Genomic DNA, 20,924 nt, shown 5'->3' with positions numbered 1-20,924 from the left:
CAGTGTGGATACATTCCCAGTACTGCTCACAGTATTGCAGGAAGGTCCAAGTGGTGTTCTCTCTCTCTCTCTCTCTCTGCTTCTCTTCTCTCTCTTGAGATCCCTCTCTGTCAAACACATCCCAAATCACGAGAGGCACTGGCTATGTTTGGGGCCTTGGCCATAGCCAGAGATGGTGAAAAATTCCTCAGTCCATGATGATACAAAAGGGAGGACTTTGGTTCTTCCTTCAGTGTTTCCTTTGCAGTTCGTTAGCAGACATCATGAAAAACAGGTGATTAAGAATGACCTTCAGGACACATCACTTTCAACCTCTTTCCAAGTGGAAACACTTTTAACCATAGCTCTTTTCTGTCCCTTGCTCTTAGGGCAGATTTCTACAGAGGCTCTTATTTTAAATCCTGCACTGATGCTTCTAACCCCAGTCATTAATCTCAGATGCTGGTCCTTGTCAAATACTTGTGGAACATCTCAGTGTACTATATCCACTGAATTTCCCTTAGATACAGTGGCAGTGACATCCTCAGGGAATGCCAACAGATTAGTTGAGTGTGACCTCCCACAACTTCAAGCCACATAAGTTTGGCCTTAACAAACCATTGCTTTCCAGGTGTTCTCTCACAACATCCCTCAAAGTTTAAGAAGCTTTCCAAGAATTTCCCAGAGCAAACATTAAACTTACTGGTCTGTCTCTTGTCTCCATTATGTCCAACACCTTCCAACACTTCCAACTCTCATCCAGCTGCTCCATTTTAAATAGACAGTTTAAAATGTTAGCAAAGAGTTTTGCAACTCGTGTGCATGCCCTCAGGTGTACATTATGGGATGTGCTCTTCATCTGTAGAGAATGCTCACCTTGTTCCATGCCCTTGAACAGCTGGCCACTCATATGGGGAGATCTTTCTCTTCATTCTCTAAAAAGCTGGATGCAATTTTGGCAGATGAAAAATATTTAATAATCCTTCTCTTATTGCTGATTCAAGCTGGCTTTTGTTCTGTCATCAGTCTAAGTTTTCCATATATCACGTTCCAGATAAACACCTTCTCCTCCACATGCTCTGTACCAGCTCTCAGCAGTGCCCCATCGCAGTCTCAATCTCTTGCTTAGCCAGTCTGGTGTATGTCAGTCTCCTCATCCTGTTTTTTATTATCTTTATTTTTACTAGACTGAATATTTAGGGCAGCCTTCCCAACTGTATCTGAAAGACCTGCACTAAAGCCCAGCCAGATTTCTTCAACTCATTTTGCATTCCCTGTAAGCCTGTTCGCCGAAAGGCCACTGGTTTTGTGCAGCTGCCCTTTCTGCAGACCCTCCTCAGCACTTCAGCTCCGCAGGGAATATAATCACTTCAATTTCAAGTGTATTTATTACAGCTGCTCAATTTCCTTTAATCTGTCATTTCTCCTTCTCCTCCCCCCACAATTGCTTTCTTTTCATTGAGCTATGAGTGCACTGGAGGACGCTTTTACCTCCGACCCTCCCTGCCTGCTCCAGCCCCATCCCTGCACTGGCTCACGCTGGGTGCCTTGTGCACTGATTATTGCTCGTTACTGTGTAGCTTAATGAATGTGCCGGGCCCTTTGCACACAAATACTTATGTCACAGACAGCATGCTCCCACTGGTGACCCCTTGGGACTAATTGAGGGAGAGAAGACAACCTTTTCATGCACAAATTGCCTGTATCATCAGCACTGAGAAGGAAAGAAAGACCACAAAACTCTCCCAAGCCTGTCTGAGAACCTTAACAACAGAGTGCCCATGTCTGCCTGAGTCTTGTAAAACAACATAATTCTGGGCAGGGAGAACAATGTTTTTCTGTAGGGGATGCATGTCCCTTCACTGACAAGGCTGAGTGCAAAACCACAAGCATCCCTTCAGAGCTGGAGCTGAAACAGCCAGAGAAGCCCCAGTTGACATGAAAACCATCAACGTGCCTCCCCGTATGTTCAGCTATGTGAGCACGCACACCTCCTGAGGTTTAATTGGTGTATTAATGTATTAAAGCACTGACACAAACAAACAGGGACTGCTTTCATAAGCTACAAAATCCTTGAGTACATTGTAATTAGCTGGGCTTGTTAAACCACTTAATAAGAAACAGATAGCACATGTCTGATGCCCCTGCGTCTTGGCTCAGAGGGAAAGACAGGCAAGTGCTTAAATATGAAATGAGTTCAGGTGAATCCTAAGAACTGTTCCCCCAACGGAGGGAACTTCTGCCCAGGGCAAACAGAGCTGAGACCAGCACCAGGGTCACAGGTTTCCCCTGTCACAGTCCCCACTCCTCCCCTGGTTCCATAGCTCCCAGGATGCATCTGGGGTTTTCAAGGAAAGGTGGGAAGGGCTGGCACTGGGGGGAAAGCACCATGTTGGACACAAGGGTGGGTTACCTTTTCAGCTGTTAGGCTTCTTCCCCTGTGACATCTCATCTTTGAAGTATTCTGGGGAGGAATTACCTGATTTCTGAAGCAGGTAACTGAGGAGAATGAAGTATGTGGCTGTATCTTAGCATCCAGTATATTGATTTGGATGGAGTAAGGAGAAGGGAGTATATTCACATAATTCCATATGATACAGCGGCGCTACCATGCCCTGGATTTCACCAGCTCACAAAGAGGACCAAAGTAGCCAGAGCCAGAAAAGCATCCAAAATACAGACCAAAAGATTTCTGTCCAGCAAATCATCACCAGGACTCATGCTGTAAATACCCTTTTCCCACTCCCCACAGAGTCTCATGAAAGGGGAAGAGTCATCAGGAACACAACCAAAACAGGTTACTCACTGTCCTGAATGCAAATGGGCAGGCAGTGCTTTAATTTTATCCCAAATCCCAGTTTACTCCTACAGTGATACCACCAGTCCATGTGTCCCTGCTCAGTCCAGCTGGCTATCCAGCTCCAAATTTAACTTTCCCCAGCACATCACCACGCACAACTGCAGCTTTCAGAGAGCGGGCAGAGAAGCTCCCTTAAACACCGCCTCCACCCAAGTCCACCACGGGGATTTGCAGCTCTGCAGCTATTCCTAGATCCCAACTGGATTCTTCTTTTCATCTTTGTTCTGCCTCCTATTCTAGTGCTGAACCCCAGGCTTGCTGCCTTGGAGCTTCCTCCAAATGCTGCATTCATTCATTTTTAAAGGTGACCTTCCAACTTTAAAGGAAGTTAGCAAGCCTCACTGTCTTCATTTGCCCTCTCCTTCTTTTCAACCTGCTCTTTATTATGAATTAAAAAGGGGCCTGAAAGGTTTTCTCTATTAAAAAATAAAAGCTTTAGAAAGAGCACATTTCCAAATCATTTCTCTCCCAGTTTTTGCAGCAGCGTCTTGGGTGTCACGGTGTTTGCTTGCTGCAAACTATCAGCTGCCAGCTCTGATGGTGAAACCTGCTGGGGGTTTGGCCACCCACTCGACTCTGTGGGTGCCTGTCACCCCACCCCACCACGGGTCACCCTCTCCCTTGTTCTGTCACTGCTGTTTGGCAAAGCAGTGCCCTGAAAGGTTCTGAGTGAAAAATAACCTTTGAGGGTGCAGGGCTGGTAGTGGGGTTATTTTTAACTTGAACCATACTAGACACCCAGGTTAGACTGTGGCCTCATAAGGTCTTGTGCTGGCACAAATGAAGAGCAGCAAATAATTGAAGTTCTCTTTATTTCACCTTACTGCCAAAAGTGGATCTTACAAGCCCTGGGGCTGTATAGTGGTGGAAAGGGAAGGTGTCTCCAGCCTTTAGCAGTAAGATTACTCCTGCCAATGAATTGGTGACAGTAATTAAAAAGGCAATAGCAAAGCAAGATGATAGTTTCCTACTGCTGTGGTACAACATTTTGACATTTAATCAGGAGAAGTAGAACCTGAATTTTTGCTGTAATACAACTGATGTAAGAAGGGAAACCATGATCTTATAACTTCCAGCCCTTCTCTTAGATTACAGAATCAAACAAACAACAACAAACACAAAGAAAATGCAAACAACCAACCAGTTCCTCTTCCTCTCTTTCCACTTTGTTGGCTGAGAGTTTTGCTGCTATCCAGACAGGTTGTGTTGACTATTTCTTTCTGCCAAGAGGTCAGGACACCACAAACCAGCATCATACAGCCATGCTCTGGATTTAATTATTGGCATTTGCTTCTGTGGACATCTGGCTGTCAGGAACAAGGCTGACACCCACAAACTCATTTCATGCTGACCACCAAGTGACCACAAGTGAGCAGAAGCCCTTATTCACAGCTGGCTTGTGCCCCACTGAGCCTAGAAGTGTCTGGCTCAGTTAGAAAACACCCAGCCTCTCTTCTCAAACCATTCAGTTATTCCCCCCGCCATTGTTTGCCAGATTCAGTGTTAACCCCTCAACCCTATTTGATCCCATAGCATCACTAGGACTCTTTCATTCTCATTCCAAGCCAACATGTCCATGATTTTCTCAACAGCCCTACTGTGTTCTCACATGCTCATTAGGACATACACCTCTTTGAAAGCCAATCATCAAGCTGCACAACATGGGAAGCAGTTGATTAGGTTCTTGCTACAATTATCTACTGAAAGTAGAAGAATAGTTCAGATTTTTAGGAGAAAAAGAGGGTTTCCCAAAGCAAAGGCAAGATTTCAAGGAGTTACTACGAGGTCAAGATTTAGTACAATAAATAATGGAAGGCTCCTCGCCTCACAACCTCAGCCTTTTCTTAGCTCTGATGCTCAGTTTCATCTTTGGGCAATGAATGATTCATGGAGCCTTAAAATATATATAATCTATATCTCCTAGAACAAAGAGTCTTTTTTTCAGGGGGTTGTGAGGGAGCAGGGAGCAGTATGTGTGATGCCTGCACTTGGGCTTGGATGTCCCTTGGGAAAGGACCCTTGTGGCTCCCTGCTTCTTTCCAAACCCGAGAAGCTGTTCTGAGCTTGAAGCTGAGCTCTGTGGGAGACACCAGCTCAGTCTCCATGACACAGGGACGTGCTTGCTACTGAGGGTCTCAAGAGCTGCTGTCTTGAATCACACCCAGAACAAGCTCAGAGCCAGGCTTTTCTCATCCATCAGTGCACTATGGGGGACTTCAGTCATTTATGCAGAATTGCAGATGGGGAAGCTGCAGCAAAAACTTACCTCCATGTCACAGCCCCTGAAGGCGTTACCGTCTCGACTTCCAGTTCTTTGCCTTGGGCTGTAGATCACATTTAATAAATGTGTCTCTTCCCTTGGAAATCCAACACCATCTTTCCATTATGAATATTTGATTCCTTCTATGCATACAAACACAAACATACACACATCCCTGCACCATGATCAGAGAACATCTACTTACTTCTCCAGAGAAGAACACCACTTTGGGCAATTCCAGAGTTGTTATGTCAAAGAAACAACTGAAGAGATGGTGATCTTCTGATTTCTACTTGGGGAACCTAAGCATGGAGCTGGGTAAGATCTGGTGAAAGCTCCAACCCATGAGGATCCGTTCTTACTCAGAAGGGAGCACAGGGAAATGGGCAGGCAAGAGATGGAGAGGTCTCAGACAGGGATGGCTGGGCAGTAAAATTCCCTGGGGCTCCTGTCCAGCAAGCTTGGGATGCCTCCCTCCTTGTACTGGCACACCAACAGCTCAGGTACATGGCAGAATGAGCTTCACAGTGCTGTAAACTAAGGGCACAGATGTGCCCCAAAAGGTTGAACCATCCCTTCAAGGGATCATCCAAATACATTCCTGTGCAGCCCTTTGTTTTCAGTGGTCTTTTGGGGGATCAGAGAGCGAGGTTTCAGTCTGTGCTGTTATCTACAGCTCATGATCACCACATGTCCTTGCTCTTTTGAATCTTAGAGATCTTCCTTAGAAGGGATGTTGTCGATCCTTACCTATTTGGGTATACCTGATCGTATCTTTTATACTCAGGAGTCTTCTTTGTTTTCTAAGGATGACTGTCTTTTTGGTGAGAGATATTCTTCTTCCCTTGTGAGACTGCTATTGATATCAATCTGCTCGGCTCTTTTGAGGTTCGGGCCAGCACCGCTGAATCCAGAGAAGGAAATCTGGCACAACATTAGATGCTTCATGCATTACAACCATGCAGAGAAGCTTGAGGACCTACAGAGAACAGTACCCAGCTCCCAGGAGTCCCCACTGAGGTTAACAGGATTAAATTGAACTCAGTCTAGTCATAGGATGGTACCGTCATCCAAGATACACTGTCAGGGATTTTGTTACCTTCTTCTGAAGCCGTGGCTGCACAGATCTTCCGCTGGGATTGAGTGGCAAGCGTGTCATATGGCTGCAAAACAGGCTATCCGTCTGTGATGGATGCTCTGCTGGCCCCTGGCAGGAGGGTTAAGGCCCACCACAGCCTTTTTTAGCTTATTGCTAATGAAAATGAGAGGCTGGCACTATCACCAAGGAGTCACCCTGGCAGTTCTGTGCTCCCAAGTTTTCTAAAGAAGCGAACAGCTATGCCAACCACCTCCCACAGCTCTGCTGTACCTGCTGGCACCCCGGCTGCATCCTCCAGTCTCCAGACCTGACCCGGGTGGTCGAACAGGAGCAGCCGTGGGTGTTAACCCTGGTCTCCAGTAGCACTTGGCTCTTCTCATTTTCCACTCCCACACAGTGCCAGATCTGCAGCGCTTCCAGCCAGAAGAGCCCCTGCTTTCTCCTGAGCAGGGACTGACAGTTTCTCACTGATACTGTCTAATGCAGTCACTTATCATTTATGCATTTAGAGCAGATCCATCAAAATAATTGCTGCTAGAGGTCTGAATTCAATACATTATACACAACAGCTCCCTGAAAGGAGAAAAATGACACTTACCTGCCTTTAAGTGAGTCCCTTCTCAGTCACCTGCAACATCTGTGCACCGTGAGATATGGTGGCTTTGGGGGATGGGTACCACTGGAGCTGTTCTAGCAGTGCTGAGCATGTGACTGGAGCTTAAACACTCTGAAACTTTCAAACCCTCTGGGACCATCCGATGAAAAAATGTCTCTCAGAATACACAAAGCAAACCTGCAGCCACCTTCGGGAGTCTGTTGGGGACTGGATCAGGCACTATCAAGGAAGAAGTGACTGCACAGCTGTTCCTATCATCCCCAAATATTGTCTGACATTGACACAGCAAACCCAAAATGCTCGGTTGATCCAGAATATCTCTAAAATTTCCAGACAACAAGGCCTCATGAGGAAACCTGAGCAAAGGTACAACTCTTTAGCCCGGTAAGACAAGCTCACAACAGTGACATTTGAAATGTGTACACTGTATTATCATGATGTCACCTTACATGCCTGTTATTGGCACCAGGAGCTGACTCCTGGCAGGACCAGGTCTTGGATACATCAGCTTGCAAGACCATGAGCTCCTTCTCGCTTGTATCAGATGTTGCAATATACTCCACCACCTCATTGGCCTTGTCAATGGACAGCAAACATCCTTCCCTCCCTCTCCCAATTATCTTAATAAACAGCCTAGACACATCTCTGACTCACTTAAAATAATGATGACCTGGCCACAGTCAGTTTGTTCAGACATCCTGGCAGTTTATCGAGCCTAATGCAACTTCAGTGTGGCTCTGCCTGACTCCTCACAAACAAGGCTGACCTCCAGCAGTGGCTGCACTGACAACAGTGGATGGAGACCCACACACAGGTCAGACACTGCCCGCTCCCAGAATTCAGGCCGGAGCCATGAAAGCTACTTGCTCTGAAAACAAGCTCTTAACTACTCCAAAGGCCCAGGTAAAGGCAGTTTTTCTTGCCTGCAGACTGATCTCTTGGGATGGTACCGGTCCCAAGATACAAAACAGAAACATGGGGTTAAGGACAACCCCAAATACCACATGACTGAATGAAGAGCATCTCTGCATATTACATTTCTGGCTGCCTGTCTGAAACATTCACTAATCCAACCTGAGAGCAAAACCACCATCCATCATACAACATGAATATTTGAAGCAAAACCTTTGAGAAAAAAAGGCCAAATATTATGAAATCATAAGAAAATCCTTACAAAAAGCCAACTTCTCTGCAGGAATCAAACACGGGTCACAAATGACTCACTAACAGCAGAGCAAGTCATTTAACCAGCGCTTGGAACAAATCCCTCCACTTTGTATAGAACAACCAAAATTTATTCCTGCTGATTAGTCAGCAGTTACATTCATGAGTTCAAAATTAATATAAAAATTCAAATGTAGTTGTCTTGTACTTGCACTCTGCTTTACTGCTGGAGAGACTACCATCTTTACGAAGGAATCCTCCTGCAGTTATTTACCAGTGTGGGGTTGGGATTTATTCTAGCTCCGTGGCATCAGACTACATGCTGGCACCACGAAGGAGCCTGTCTGTCACAAGGAATGTAGGGGGGATGACACTGGAGAAACCACAAAAGAGACAGGCAAAGCAAAATTCACCACAAGAGCAGAAGATACATCATCACTTCACCAGGTAAAGCACATTTTCCAGCTGTGTGCGTGCTGGTCTCCTGTCATACTCTCTTCCCTTCAAAGCAGCTGTATGCACTTTCCCACAGCTTGTAAAACTTTTCTTCCAATTGCTCAGGCTCTGCAGGCACTGGTAAGTACATGGTTAATAAGGACTCCTTGGCTCATTGCACAAACTGCACCAAAAGTGCTTCCAAATGTTAAGAAAAATGAAGTCACTCAGCATTGATTTCTTTTGGTCTCTTGCTGCTGCTCCTCCAAACCCATGGTTTTTAGCTTTACTCCTGTGTCTAGGCCTCTTTATCCTCTGCTAATGCCAGAGCTTAACCCTGAGGATCTGCAGCTTGTTCTGGGTACAAGTCAGAGCACAGCAGTGATGCAGTGCTGCAGTTTGCTGAATCAGCAGAAGCAGCTCCCTCTGTCTGCCCACAGCTCCCAGGAATTCTGCCTCCCTCGACAGCAGGACACAGATACAGGGAAACAGCAAAGACCTCCTGGTAGATAAAACCACCACCTTCAAAAGAAGCTTCAGCCTCTTTGGAAAGAAGGGGTGACTCCTTAAAAGCACATCTAAATAAAGAAAAGAGCAGCAAAGAGCATCAGGACTCATTTGGTGCAATGTGGATAAGCAGCTGTGGAGACTCAATATACCCTGATCATGACCTGCAGCATCACGCACATCAGACACTGCCCTGCAGCAAGTCTGAGCCCAACGTCCCACCAGGCCATGCACTGATTCCATCCTGCAGAAAGCTACAGTGCCAGAAACATACAGTGCCCATCATGCTGACTCCAAGTGTGAACTAAAAGAAACATGATTCCATCTTTTTAGAGTCAAATTGCAGAGAAACAAAACTTTGTTTCTTTGCTTACTCACACACAGGCTCTACACTCTACAAGAACTAAGAAGGCAGGGTTGTGGTGCTCAGGAGGAGCTGATATGGACCACTGCCTGCACCCTACCAAGCCAGTACCCTGAGCTTCCTCAGTAGCAAGCTCTGAAATCAGCTCAAGAGTCATTTGAAGCCAGCCTTGGGAGGGAGAGCAGGACAGCAGCATCAACTCATGGTCCACTGTCACAAAGAAGATGGAGCCTTCACATGGGTAATTCAGGCAATAAGGGATGACCAAGAAGCAAGAACAAGGAGAAACAGGTGCCAAATCCCTCTGCAATGCACGTCAGAGCCTGTGGGCATAGTTAAACCAGGTCCTTTGGAACTGGCAGCATTAAAAACATTTTAGGAATACTTATGTAAGGAGTCAGTTGCCCTGAAACACAAAGCCAAGTGAAACAAAGCTGACCACCATAACAGCAGCCTAGGTAATTAGCTAATCAACCATTATTTGAAATGTTTCTGGTCTGTGAAATCTGATAACAGATCCTGGAGTAGTGGGGAGGAAGAGGCAGAGCTTCCAACACTCGTGTTTGTTTCCCACACCTCAGAAAGGAGAAGGAAACAGGGATGAAATCCAATGCAGCTCAGCTACTCATCCTTTGTGTAAGGTTATGTCAGGGGACAACCATTTGCCTCAGGCATTAAAGACATTCCTGGAAAGGTTAAGGTCTCAGTCATCACCTAATCCTGAAAACCACAGCATCCAATCACTTCTAGAGACATAGTCATTAGAAGGGAATGGCATGCAGAAATTCACTCATAGCATCATTTTGAGACATTCGCTTGAAAGTCATACCAGAAAGTTATAGGAACAGAAGAATGCTGGAAAACATGTTTTTGATTTGCTCATCAAAACTCTTACCAGGTTTTCTAAGAGGATTCCAGCACCATCCACCAATATCTGCTCAAACACACCCCCAGCCTCATGGCCATAGTCACCTGCAGGTTGGCACAGAGGCTTTTAGTTACATAAATGACATCTCCCGTTAACAATTCTGAGACACAACCACTAAGACACATCCTCAAGCCAAGCCCTGCATGCTGCAGAGTGGTTTCTTTCTCCTCCTGGAGCATCCAACAATCTGGACATGAACTCCTGATGAGGAACCTGAGTGTAGCACTCACCTGTACCCCACTGACTCTACATCAAACACATCCCTGCTAGTTAACAGGAGGCTAATTGTTCCTGAGGATGGGAAAACAACACCCAACAGGTGATCAATTTGCACAGGCAAGCAAGGAGACCTGAAGCAACAACATGTCCTGAAACAAAAGCACTGCAGCCAGAACAATCTTTTAATGTCAAGCTCCCTGAGAGATAAGGCTTCTAATAAAACTTTTTCCACTAACTATAGAAACTCTTGGCAAACTCTGACACAAACTCCCTGCAATAGCAGCTCGTCCCTGAGAATATGACCGTTTTGAGCTACAAAACCCAGCAGGTTGTCAACTGAGATCATCACCAGCTAAGTTCTCAGGCAAGAAAACATCTTTGTGCCCGATGAGAGTGACAGAAACAAGAGCTACACCTGAGCAATGTTCCCATCACAAAAGTAAATCCCACCCTCCACACCCACCAAAGAAGAAAACAAACCAAAATCCCCACACATGGACCATTGTCACGAAGAAGTAGACTATAGGACATGTCATTCTGAACGTTTATTTATTTTGTCTTCAAAGAAGAGCCTGGTGCAGCTGTTTCGTTAGAAAATAAAGTGTTTATTAAGAAACTAGACATTGAACACCCCTATAGTCTCTGTGAAAAGGGACCGTCCCATTTCCCATTAGCACAGGATGATAGTTATGGCAAGATAAGAATGCTCAAAGATGGAGGAATCTCATTGACAGAAAATGAGGTAATGATTTACAATAATTAAAAATAAAATAAAATTTAAAAAAACCCCATCCTTAGACTTGCTACTTAAAGCCACCAATCGCAAACAGCCACGACTGGCTTTCATTTTCAGCAGTGAGGAACCAGAGACTTTAATTGGTGTTAAACAAATTGAGACATCTATCACAGTGGGGAGAACTGCTTTTAATTATGTTGTACGGTCCGGAGGATTTCTTCTAAGCAGAGATGGACCTGAGCTGCAAAATTCAACCCTTCCTCTGCTAAGGTGTTTGGGTATAGGCTTCTGGTCCAGGCCCACAGATGTATCTCTACAACTGATACACACGGTTGAAAGCAGAGTCCCCTGAACAGTGCTAGGGAGAGGAGACAGTTCAGACAGACAGGACATCCCCAGGTCAGGTGGGCGACTTCCAGGAGATGGGGAAATTCAGTTCAGACAAGCACCCAGTGATTCACACTCTCGGTGAAGCTCCTCCTCACTCTGTGAATCTGCAGAATTGAGGTGTCAACAACACACGGCTGTAGGTCCTCTCTGGCAGTGCACCTCTTGCATTTCCAGCTCCGATGCGGGCAGGAAACGTTGTTGGGAGATTTGGTCATGGTTTCTGAAGCCATCCAACCTGAGCCAGGTCTCCTTGTACTAACGCAGATGCCCCCCTAAGGCATGTCCGTTAACTTAAAGCAATCTGCCACCATCTCTCCAGTACTCTTCTATTGCACTTTACCTTTTTATGCAAATAAACCAGGAGAAGAAGCGAGAGAATGGAATATTTCCAGAGACATCCCTATGGAACAGCTGATACTAAAACCTCCTGGCAATCTCCAGGTTGGTTCATGAAGGTCACCTGTAAAGGCAAGATGAAGCAGAACATACCATTCTGAGGCTTCTGCCCAGTTCTAGTGGAGAGGGACCATGACTTTTTCCAGTGGCAGTGACCCTTGAGGGCTGGTGATTTAGAGACACCCCTGATGTGATAAGGTCATCTCAGGCCACCAAGAAGGCAAGCAAAGCTGAGTGGCTGGTGAGCAAGCTCCTGGTCCAATATTCCTCTCAAAAGGATCTGGCCACACCTGAAGCTTTTGGAAGGTTTTTTGTCCTCTCGAAAAAAATCTGCTTTGCTTATAGGTTATGACTGATATGTGTGAGCAAATCTGTGTTTCCTGTACATGTGACATCCAGAGAGTCCAAGGAAAGCCCTGCAAGTTGCCACAAGGGCAGCTGGCTTCTCTTGAGGACAGGATAAAAGGGTTTACTTTTCCATCTGAGAGGCTTTGGATGAAGTAAGACAAAAGTGGGATGGGAGAAGGGGAGAGAATACGAATATTGGCCAGAACCAGATTGATACCCCTGTTTTTGCCAGAGAAGAAGCAGCAGAATACTTTTTTTTCCTCTCCTTCAGTCAGCCAGCCTTGAGCTGATGGTTCTGTGTATGTGACTGGGTTACAATCAATCTCTAGTGGGGTGGGAATACAGGGGAGAGCTAAAGGGGGCTGGAAAAGGCCCAGCAACTGGGACCTGCGTGCGTCTGATATGCTTTTCCACTTTGTTTACTGCTCTAGTCCTGGCAAGGACACAGACCCTCCTGCGCTATGGATTCTCCATCCATGCGGGAAGTCCAAGCAACTCCTCAGATAAAGCTCATCATTTAAGCAGCAGGGAGAGACCAGAGTACGACAACGATATAGTCAGATCCAACGAGCCGCTCTAACACAGACAGACAGACAGACAGACAAAAAAAGCCTCCTAGAATATGTGCACTCCAAAGATAACCACACTCTCTTCCTGTCAGAGAAGTAAGATTATTTTTTTTCTTTCCATCCTCATTCCTTCCAACATTATTTTCTGTGCAAGAACTGGGAGCGGGGCTGCCTTTGTTCTTACCAAAAGTCTTCATTCTGCTTTAGTTTCTTCCAGGCCTCGGCTCACTCTGGGAGACCTCCCATGGCGGTGCCACGTAAGAGGTGATGGCAGCATTCACTGGGTGTTGCGAAGACACAAGCTTACAAGGAAAACTCCAAGCAGGGAGGACATGACTAAAGGTGTCAGTTTGGTTGGCTTGGTTGGTTTTTGTTTTGTGTTTTATTTTAAAGCAAAAGTACAATTATTTACTGTGTTATTAGGATGACTCCTTTCAATTGGGTTTTAATTCTCTTTATTTGCTCTCATTGCTGCTGTTGTGCCTTGCAGGAATATTTAACGAACACAGCGACCATTGGAGGAAAAGAACAACCCTGTTATCTGGTGACAGAAAACCACAGTTTCAGTTGGCTTTAACGTGTGTACAGGCAGGGCTGTAGAGTCCTATTAGGAGGAGACCTCAATCCATACAGACCACGCTTACTGCTTCCCACCATTTTGAGGGCACAGCCTATAAACTTGACATCAGAACAGGGACTTTTAAGGAGTTTTTAAAAGCCATGACGTCCTTTGCTGAAATAAACACTGACATCCTCAACATAAATGCCTTGGTTAAGAGGTTTGGAATGTCCAGGGAGGCTTATTGGATTCAACATAATTTCTCTGAAACCTAAAGGGGGAAAAAAAACAGAAAAAAGAAAAAAGCAAAATAAAGTAAACGAAAAAACAAAAAAGAGCAAAACTAGAAAAAAAGAGAGAGATATCGACACACATGTAATTATATAAAAAAGAACCAAATGAATAACTAGCAAACAGCTGCTGTTAAATTAAAGCCAAAATGTCTTCTCCAGGCAGGGCTACCTTGCTCTATCTCTCCATAAAGAACAGGCAATCATTTCATGTGGAGCGTGCAGGCACAAGTGCTCTGAGGACAAGGGCATGCAAGAGGTCTGGACTGAGAACTGGGAACAGCTCTTTTCTAGGTGTTCCTTCTAAGATCAAATTCCTATCTAGTCCATCTTTCCCCTAGGCAGACACTGAGGAAAATGGATATTCCTTCCTATGTCTACTTTTGTCTCATGATTTATCTAATCTGGCTTAACATGCCTGAAGCCAAAGAGTACCATTGCAAGGCTGGGGAGTCCTGACTCTCCTAACCCCGTGGACCTCTCTTAATCCCAGCTGTCCCATCTACACTGAATCCTGCATGCTGGAGGCATCTTCTTCTTACACAACCCCCCCTCTCTAAAAGTTATTTGAAGGTTTAGAATTTGCCAGAAATACTGGCCAGATGAGAAAGAAAAATAACAGGAGCAGAGAACTTAGACAAGCTCCTTCCTTCAGTCCATCAAATTTAATGGGCAAATACAATACTTTCAAGAATTGTATGAAATATCTCTTCAGAATGTTCCTGCCTTGGGATGCCCCAGCCAGGGAAACTCACTGCTACTATATGATCCTAATACAGATATGACTGGATATTAACTACTGATCCTCCTGTGCTATGGATTCTTCATCCATGTGGGAAGTCCAGACATGACAAAATGAATATTATTGTCTGAAGCCAAATAAATGCAAATATTCAAGGATTTGTCAGAGAATTCTCTGAATTGCAGGAAGCAAACCTGTTATGGAGCACTGGGTGTGAGCTCCAGGAGGGAATCCTTCTGCTAAGACACCCAGTCCCTCAGCTCTCTCCTCAAGGTCTGACTGAAGGAGGGCACATTCTGGTTCACTGTTCCTGCTATTTACCCTACATTTCCCTTCTTCCTGACTCAACCTCCCTGTTTTCTATCATCTTTGTGCTAAGTCCATACAGTTCTTGCAGAAGAGACTCATGAGTCTGACTTCAGGTGTCACCATTTCTTACATTACTTTCTCAGACACCCATTTGTAGTAGTATTTCTAGAACTGAGGCCATCCCAAGGGACTGGAAAGAGACATGGCAGGAATAGGTATAGGGCATTGAAGGTAGCTGCTAAGACTGCAATGAAATGGCTCTTTGCTCAGATCAAGTATTTGGACATAAGAGGCTTCTATGCCACGTTACCAAAACCCCCAATACAGATGCACCGAGTTGCCACAACCAAGAAATGCATGGCAGGATCCTGAGGATTGCTCTAATCTATTCCAAATTCTCATGCGTCCAACAGATTTTTCCAAGAAAATTCCTGTGATTTCTTGGCTACATAATTGCTCTAAGGTTTGGAAAATGCTCATGCTCCTCATATGGTCACAGGATCCTCAAAAAATCTGCTAAGTTTGCCCAAGTCTGCCATCACTAGAATAGCATGGAGCAGCTTGGATGCCATTAAGAATTGATTTCAGTAGGAAAGATGCTTTCCAATAGGCTAGGAAATTTTCCCACACCAAATCTACACCAGCCAGAGGATTTTGTTTTCCTATTTCTTCTTTCTATTCTTTCTTTTATATCTATTTATATTTCTTCCCTGCACTATCTTACTCCATCTGCTCATCAAACACATGCCTCCTTTGATGGACTTGAGGATGCAGACAAAAGCTGTTTGTTTGCTTTGGAACTGTTTAAAATTGTTTGGGGGAAGCTATCTGTTATTCTCAGTGGCCCTTAAGGATTGATCCATGTGGGAGAATAAGCCAGGCTCGGCTTCGGTTCATATGTCATAAATAATATTCATAGGCAAATTCCAAGCATTGAAATATCATTAGTAGTGAGAAAGAGCCTAGCTCAACTCTCACGGTTTAAAGTGCTGAAGCTTGGAAATGTGTATGTAAACTAAGTCCATTTCTTATCAGATGCACTGGGACACAAATAAATACAGCATCCCTGAACATCACTATTTACCGTGTTTTGGTTTTCGTAATATAAATATATTTTATGGCCACCAAAGGATAGCTGGGAAAGTCTATCCTCAACAATACCAAGTATCTCCAAGGAGAACTCCAGTCTGCTTTATTTTCTTTTCATTTCTTAGCTCTGCTAAATTAAGGCAATTTAACTTCTGCCGGACCACATCCAACAGACCTAAAAACCCACTGGGGACACACAGCCCCAGCAAAGGGACATGTGAAAGATCAGCAAGACTTAAGGCTGGGGACACCAAGGGCTCTGCTCTTTGCCATCAGCTCTATGCTGTGAATTGCACCTGCAGGGACCTCCAGTGACAGCAGGGTCTTTGCAGAACGGGGCTGCAGGAGGGGTTATCCCACAACAGACATGCAGCCACTGCTGAGGGACGATTGGGAGTGTGGCAAGAGGACAGCCTGTGTTTCTGAAGTTTAGGGGCTGAACACACATACCACTGACTTGGGAATGCAATGCAGCATCGGTCGTTTTGGCATCCTCTCCTTCTGATTTATTAAAGTCCCCAAAGAATCTGAAAAAAAGCATGCTTCTCTCTTGACTGATTTTCTCTGTCTTTCTCACTGCTGTCTCCCATATTGTAATGCTACCTTCAACCCCATTCTCTTGTATGGAGCAGAAACCAACAAGGCTCTTGCTACGCTTATGTCTTCATTGTCAGATGTGAGATGGATGATGCTCACTGAGATGTCAAGGGTTAAAATGGGTGAATCTCAACAGGTTCAGAGTTTGGATGCTGCTATGACAAATGTCATCCACCATCCAAGCTATTAGCTTCTGAAGAACTGGCTTGGAAATGTCTTTAAAAATGTGGGGGTTTGGTTCTACTTTTTTCCTTTTATTCCAAAAGAAAAAAAAAGAGAACTAGAAATGTTCAGCTTCCTAGAAAGAGTTGGGGAAATAAACAGTCCCTTTTGTGGAGTTTCACATTTGTCAGTGCCAGCTGGAAAATGGGAGGAAAAATACTATTTTTGACACTGGTTGTAGATTTGGAGGGAAACTCCATTATGCAAGCCTGAAAATAGTAAGGAGGTAAAAAATCCCCACCCTGTAGATTCAAATCAAAAGCATCTCCAAAGACCTACAAAACTGGGAAGGGTCTGACAGATTGAACTGTTTGCTTCTCCCTGTTCTACTGAGATCACTTTTTAAACTAAAACATAATATTGTCTCTACTAATAACCATGGTATGGTAGTGGAATAAATGTATGGAGAGTGTTGGAGAATAGGGAAGGAGGAATGAGCTCAGACTTGCTGTGCAGCTCTAACAGCTTGAGATGGAGGGGGCAGATGGGGTATTTCTCTAAGCAGGCTGGATGGATGTGGCAATGAAAGGACAAGAAAACTGAAGGCAACCAAACCATGCATTCAGTTTTTGTCCTCAACCCTGGCCATCCACTTAGTCCTCCAGAGCTGTCTTGTGTTTCCCAACACCCTGGTTACTGAGTCTTGGCCATTCTGCCCCATGTCCATACCAATCCAGCCTACAGACAGTACCCTGCCAGGAGCACACACCTCCTCCTCTGACTGAGAGCAAGACTAATGAGACAAACCAGATAATTTCGCTGTGCCTTCACTGTTTGCCTTCTGGTAAAATTGCTACCATTCAATACAGTATGATTCTAGGACTTTGGAGACCCGAGGCTGCTCCACATCACCTGAGAAGAGCAGCAGAGAATGTGACACAGGGAGGCGAGGGAATGACGCAGAAAATGATGCACAGCTCCTCACGCCATCCCTATCTGCCACAGCAGGAGTCGTGCAGATCGGTTCTGAAACCCAGGCATAGAACCTGCTTCTGAAACAGCAATATAAATTGCTGTGGGAATGGATGAGAAAAGCAACAGGATGCCATGTAACGCCTGGCAAAAATGGGTTAAACAAAAATAGCAAATTAAAGGCAACAAGCTGGCCAAACATAACACGGCTATCCACACAGCTCGCGTTAGGCAACAGAGCTTTGAGCTCTCTTCCGTGTCACAGCAGAATTTATGATATAAAGGAAAAGCAATAGGAGACTCCAACAACAGTGTACATTTTATCTTTCTCTATGCACAGATATGAAGTATGAATAGCATCAAAGAAGGCATGAAAACCACCAAGCCTGGCCTGCATCCAGAGCGAAGAAAACAGCCATCCGTCTAGTCAAAGTCAGCACTGATACATCTATATCTGAGGGGGGAGCAACACAATGATCCAGGTTTCCTGTCATGGATGAGTTCATCTGCAGGGCTAGGAAACAAAACCATCTTCTTTTTTTTTCTTCTCCTCCCACCATATAGCAGGGCAAGATGCAGCTCAGCCTGAGGCCTCACTTGCCACAACAAAGCAGGTCACAGAAGCTCAGCAGCACACTGGGAGGTTCTCCCTGATGCTCTCAGCTGCAGAGAAGCACAGCATCTCCTCTCCTGTGCAAGGTAAAGTCAAAGAGCCTAGATCTCCTCTCGCTTACACCAGCCCAACACTGTTGACCGCAATGGAGAACAGCAAGTAAATTCAGTCCACAGATGAATTTCACACCAATACACAGAGCTCAGACAGATCAAGTAGATAACACCTCTTTTTAGATTCACAGAAAGGCTTCAAGAGCTACAGAAATGCTTATAATCATTCATTTTCAGGGAGACAGAGTCCTTATTCCCCTCCACGGTAGCTCATCTTGTTTCATTTTTCATTTACCATGGTTTAACCTCGGGCATAAGAGTCTCCACTTTAATCAATAAGACTTGATGTCACTGGAAACCTCTTGGGAATGTGCTAGATGGAGCTCTAGCTACGGTCTGAGGCATCTTCATCTTCTCCACAACTGAAAATCACGAGCAGGGAATCACAGCACCACATGTGTTTTTGAGGGCAGGAAAGGGAAGAGATGGACTGAAAGCAAGAGAAAGAGAGGAAGAAAATGGATCCAGAAGATCTCATTTCCACATAAATTTCTCTAGTGCTTAACCAGAGCAGAGGAAGGAGTAGGAGAATTCTGCAGGCACTCAACAGCCGAGCAATGTTCCTTCAGAAAAGGCAGCATTCACAGCTTTCCACGCAGTGAACTCTTGAAGACTCTGTAAGATTCATTAAACCTTTGGTCGGAGGAATTCCAGTATCCGTTGCGTTTCTACTGTTGCCGCCACTAATGTAGGCCATGTCCATATTAGCCGGGATCACAAGTTTGTTTTCTCTGGAACTCTTTCATGGATGGAGTAGTTCCAAGATACTAAATGATGTAGCCTGATAGCCCAAGAGGCAGAGCTCCAAGATTCCCCACCGATCCCCCTTAGGAAAAGCCCCAAAGTAGGAAAGCACTTAACAGGGTAAAAAAATGAAAAATAAGAAGGAAAAAAAAATCTATTTAAGACCAAGGGAAAAAAAAGTACTATTTTCAGGTCTGAGATGGCCTGTGATTTGAGCCAAAGCTTGTCCAGAGGCACAGCCAGTGCTTTTCTCTGGGCTGCACGGAGGTGCAGCTATTTAAAGCCACTCGGAGGCCCACTTCATGATGGAAAGCAGCCAGATCAGTTGGGCCTCATCGGTTTTGTTTTTGTTAGATTGAAGCCAGAGTATGTGAAATGACTTGTAAGAGGACCAGGGAAGGGGAAGAACCGGGCACCCAGCAGTTTCACCCACGACACTCAGAGCTTAGTCTCTGTCTCATTTAAGTAGTACTGGGTCAGAGAGAAGGTCCCCGAGCAAAGAGAATGGCTCTTTTGTCCCTCACAACAGCAAAGACACGTGGAAAAACTCTTGGGGTTTGCAGTTCAGCCATGAGAACAAGCTGCAGGAAAGTGTTTGCAAAGTTTGGTGGTAGCTGACATCCTGGGCATTATCCAGCTGCTACCCTGCCTCTGTCCCTCTGTGTTCTTGCACTGACACATCCAGGAGCCTTCTCCTCTACCATTCTCACCACCCAGAGGAAAAAAAACATGTCTCCCTGCCTTCACGAATCCCCAGTTCTCACCACTCTGCACTCTCGCTGCCTCTGCACTACACAAAGCCCAAGGGAGCCGGCATGAAAGATCCCATCCAAACAAGTAATACATCATTTTCATCACTTTGGTTTTCAAATATATTCTTTTGTCAATTTTTAATTTTTTTTTTTTTCAAGTCAGCCCTCGGAGTGCTGCCGATTTAAGCACTGTGCAGAGTGCTACAAGAGCTTCTCATTTCCACTTTGCCTGACAGGTATTCATGTCTCTCTGACACTGCCTCTGTTCCCCAGCTGCTTCAAATAGCAATAGTTACCCTAAGCATTTTACGGAGTTATTGAAACCACTGACTAATGTGCCCAGAAATGAATATCCACTGGGAAAGAATCTGGTTGGGCCCATGTTCCTTAATTGCTGATTAATTCCAATTATGGTACAGCTGATCCACCAGCACCACAGATCGCCACATCAAAGGGCCAACCAGCAAAGGAAGCCCCTGAGTTAGAACAGCAACAGCCCTGTTGCAAACTCCTTTTGAGCTGGAAAGTGCTTCATAAACATTAATTTGTTATGCCTTGCTCATTCCCTGGGGAGGAAGGAGCTGTTATATTCTTTATGCAGACAGCAAAACGATGGCATAAAGCAGGACCGTGTTTTCTCCAAGGTCTCCAAAGGAACCAATGATAATTGTGAACACTGAACAGTGAATAGCCCCATATTCCAGATTGCCATCCTCTCCAGGAGCTCTGGGGTCCAGAAGGGGACAGAAGTGATGATTGGTAAAGCCAGTGGGCTGGGATATGAGAGCAGACACCAAGAAGAAACACAGATGGTGGAAAGGAGTGCACACAACTGCTGCAGTTTGCAGCTGGGACCTTCCCAGCCCAGGCAGTGTCAGTGATGTTCTCCTGCTCTTCAAAGGATGGGAGGAGGCTGGTGAGGAGCTGATCAAGTCCCAGAGTAAATCCTTGCTTGCTCAAGTTTCTTTACTCTGCCATCTGCTCCAGCAACACCTTATGTTGTCTAGAAAGGCCAGAGCTGCCCTCCAGGAAGCCCAGGAGCAGTACAAGCCCGAGAGTCTGAAGTGTCAGGAAGAACATCCTGTGGGAAAACATGGTTTCATGGAGTTTAC

The 20,924-nt window shown here is 45.2% G+C and overlaps 1 protein-coding gene across 3 annotated transcripts in view; it reads right to left on the bottom strand.

Annotated features, from left to right (window-relative positions):
* The window catches only part of NTRK3 (neurotrophic receptor tyrosine kinase 3), a 222,978-nt gene that overhangs the window by 67,615 nt on the left and 134,439 nt on the right, over nucleotides 1-20,924 (bottom strand). The window contains exon 13 of one of the 3 annotated variants that reach the window (XM_064669022.1): nucleotides 11,016-13,700. The exons of the other annotated variants lie outside the window; for them this stretch is intronic. Within the exon in view, the coding sequence (XP_064525092.1) occupies nucleotides 13,582-13,700 (119 nt within the window). The 3' untranslated portion in view covers nucleotides 11,016-13,581. Of the gene's footprint in view, nucleotides 1-11,015; nucleotides 13,701-20,924 lie in introns of those variants that run through there. 3 annotated transcript variants of the gene reach the window in all.

Source organism: Pseudopipra pipra, chromosome 12 (assembly GCF_036250125.1).
Source record: "Pseudopipra pipra isolate bDixPip1 chromosome 12, bDixPip1.hap1, whole genome shotgun sequence".
In the NCBI taxonomy this organism is placed as follows: domain Eukaryota; kingdom Metazoa; phylum Chordata; class Aves; order Passeriformes; family Pipridae; genus Pseudopipra; species Pseudopipra pipra.
Note: the sequence above shows the minus strand (reverse complement) of the source record. Positions and strands in the feature narration are given on the sequence as shown.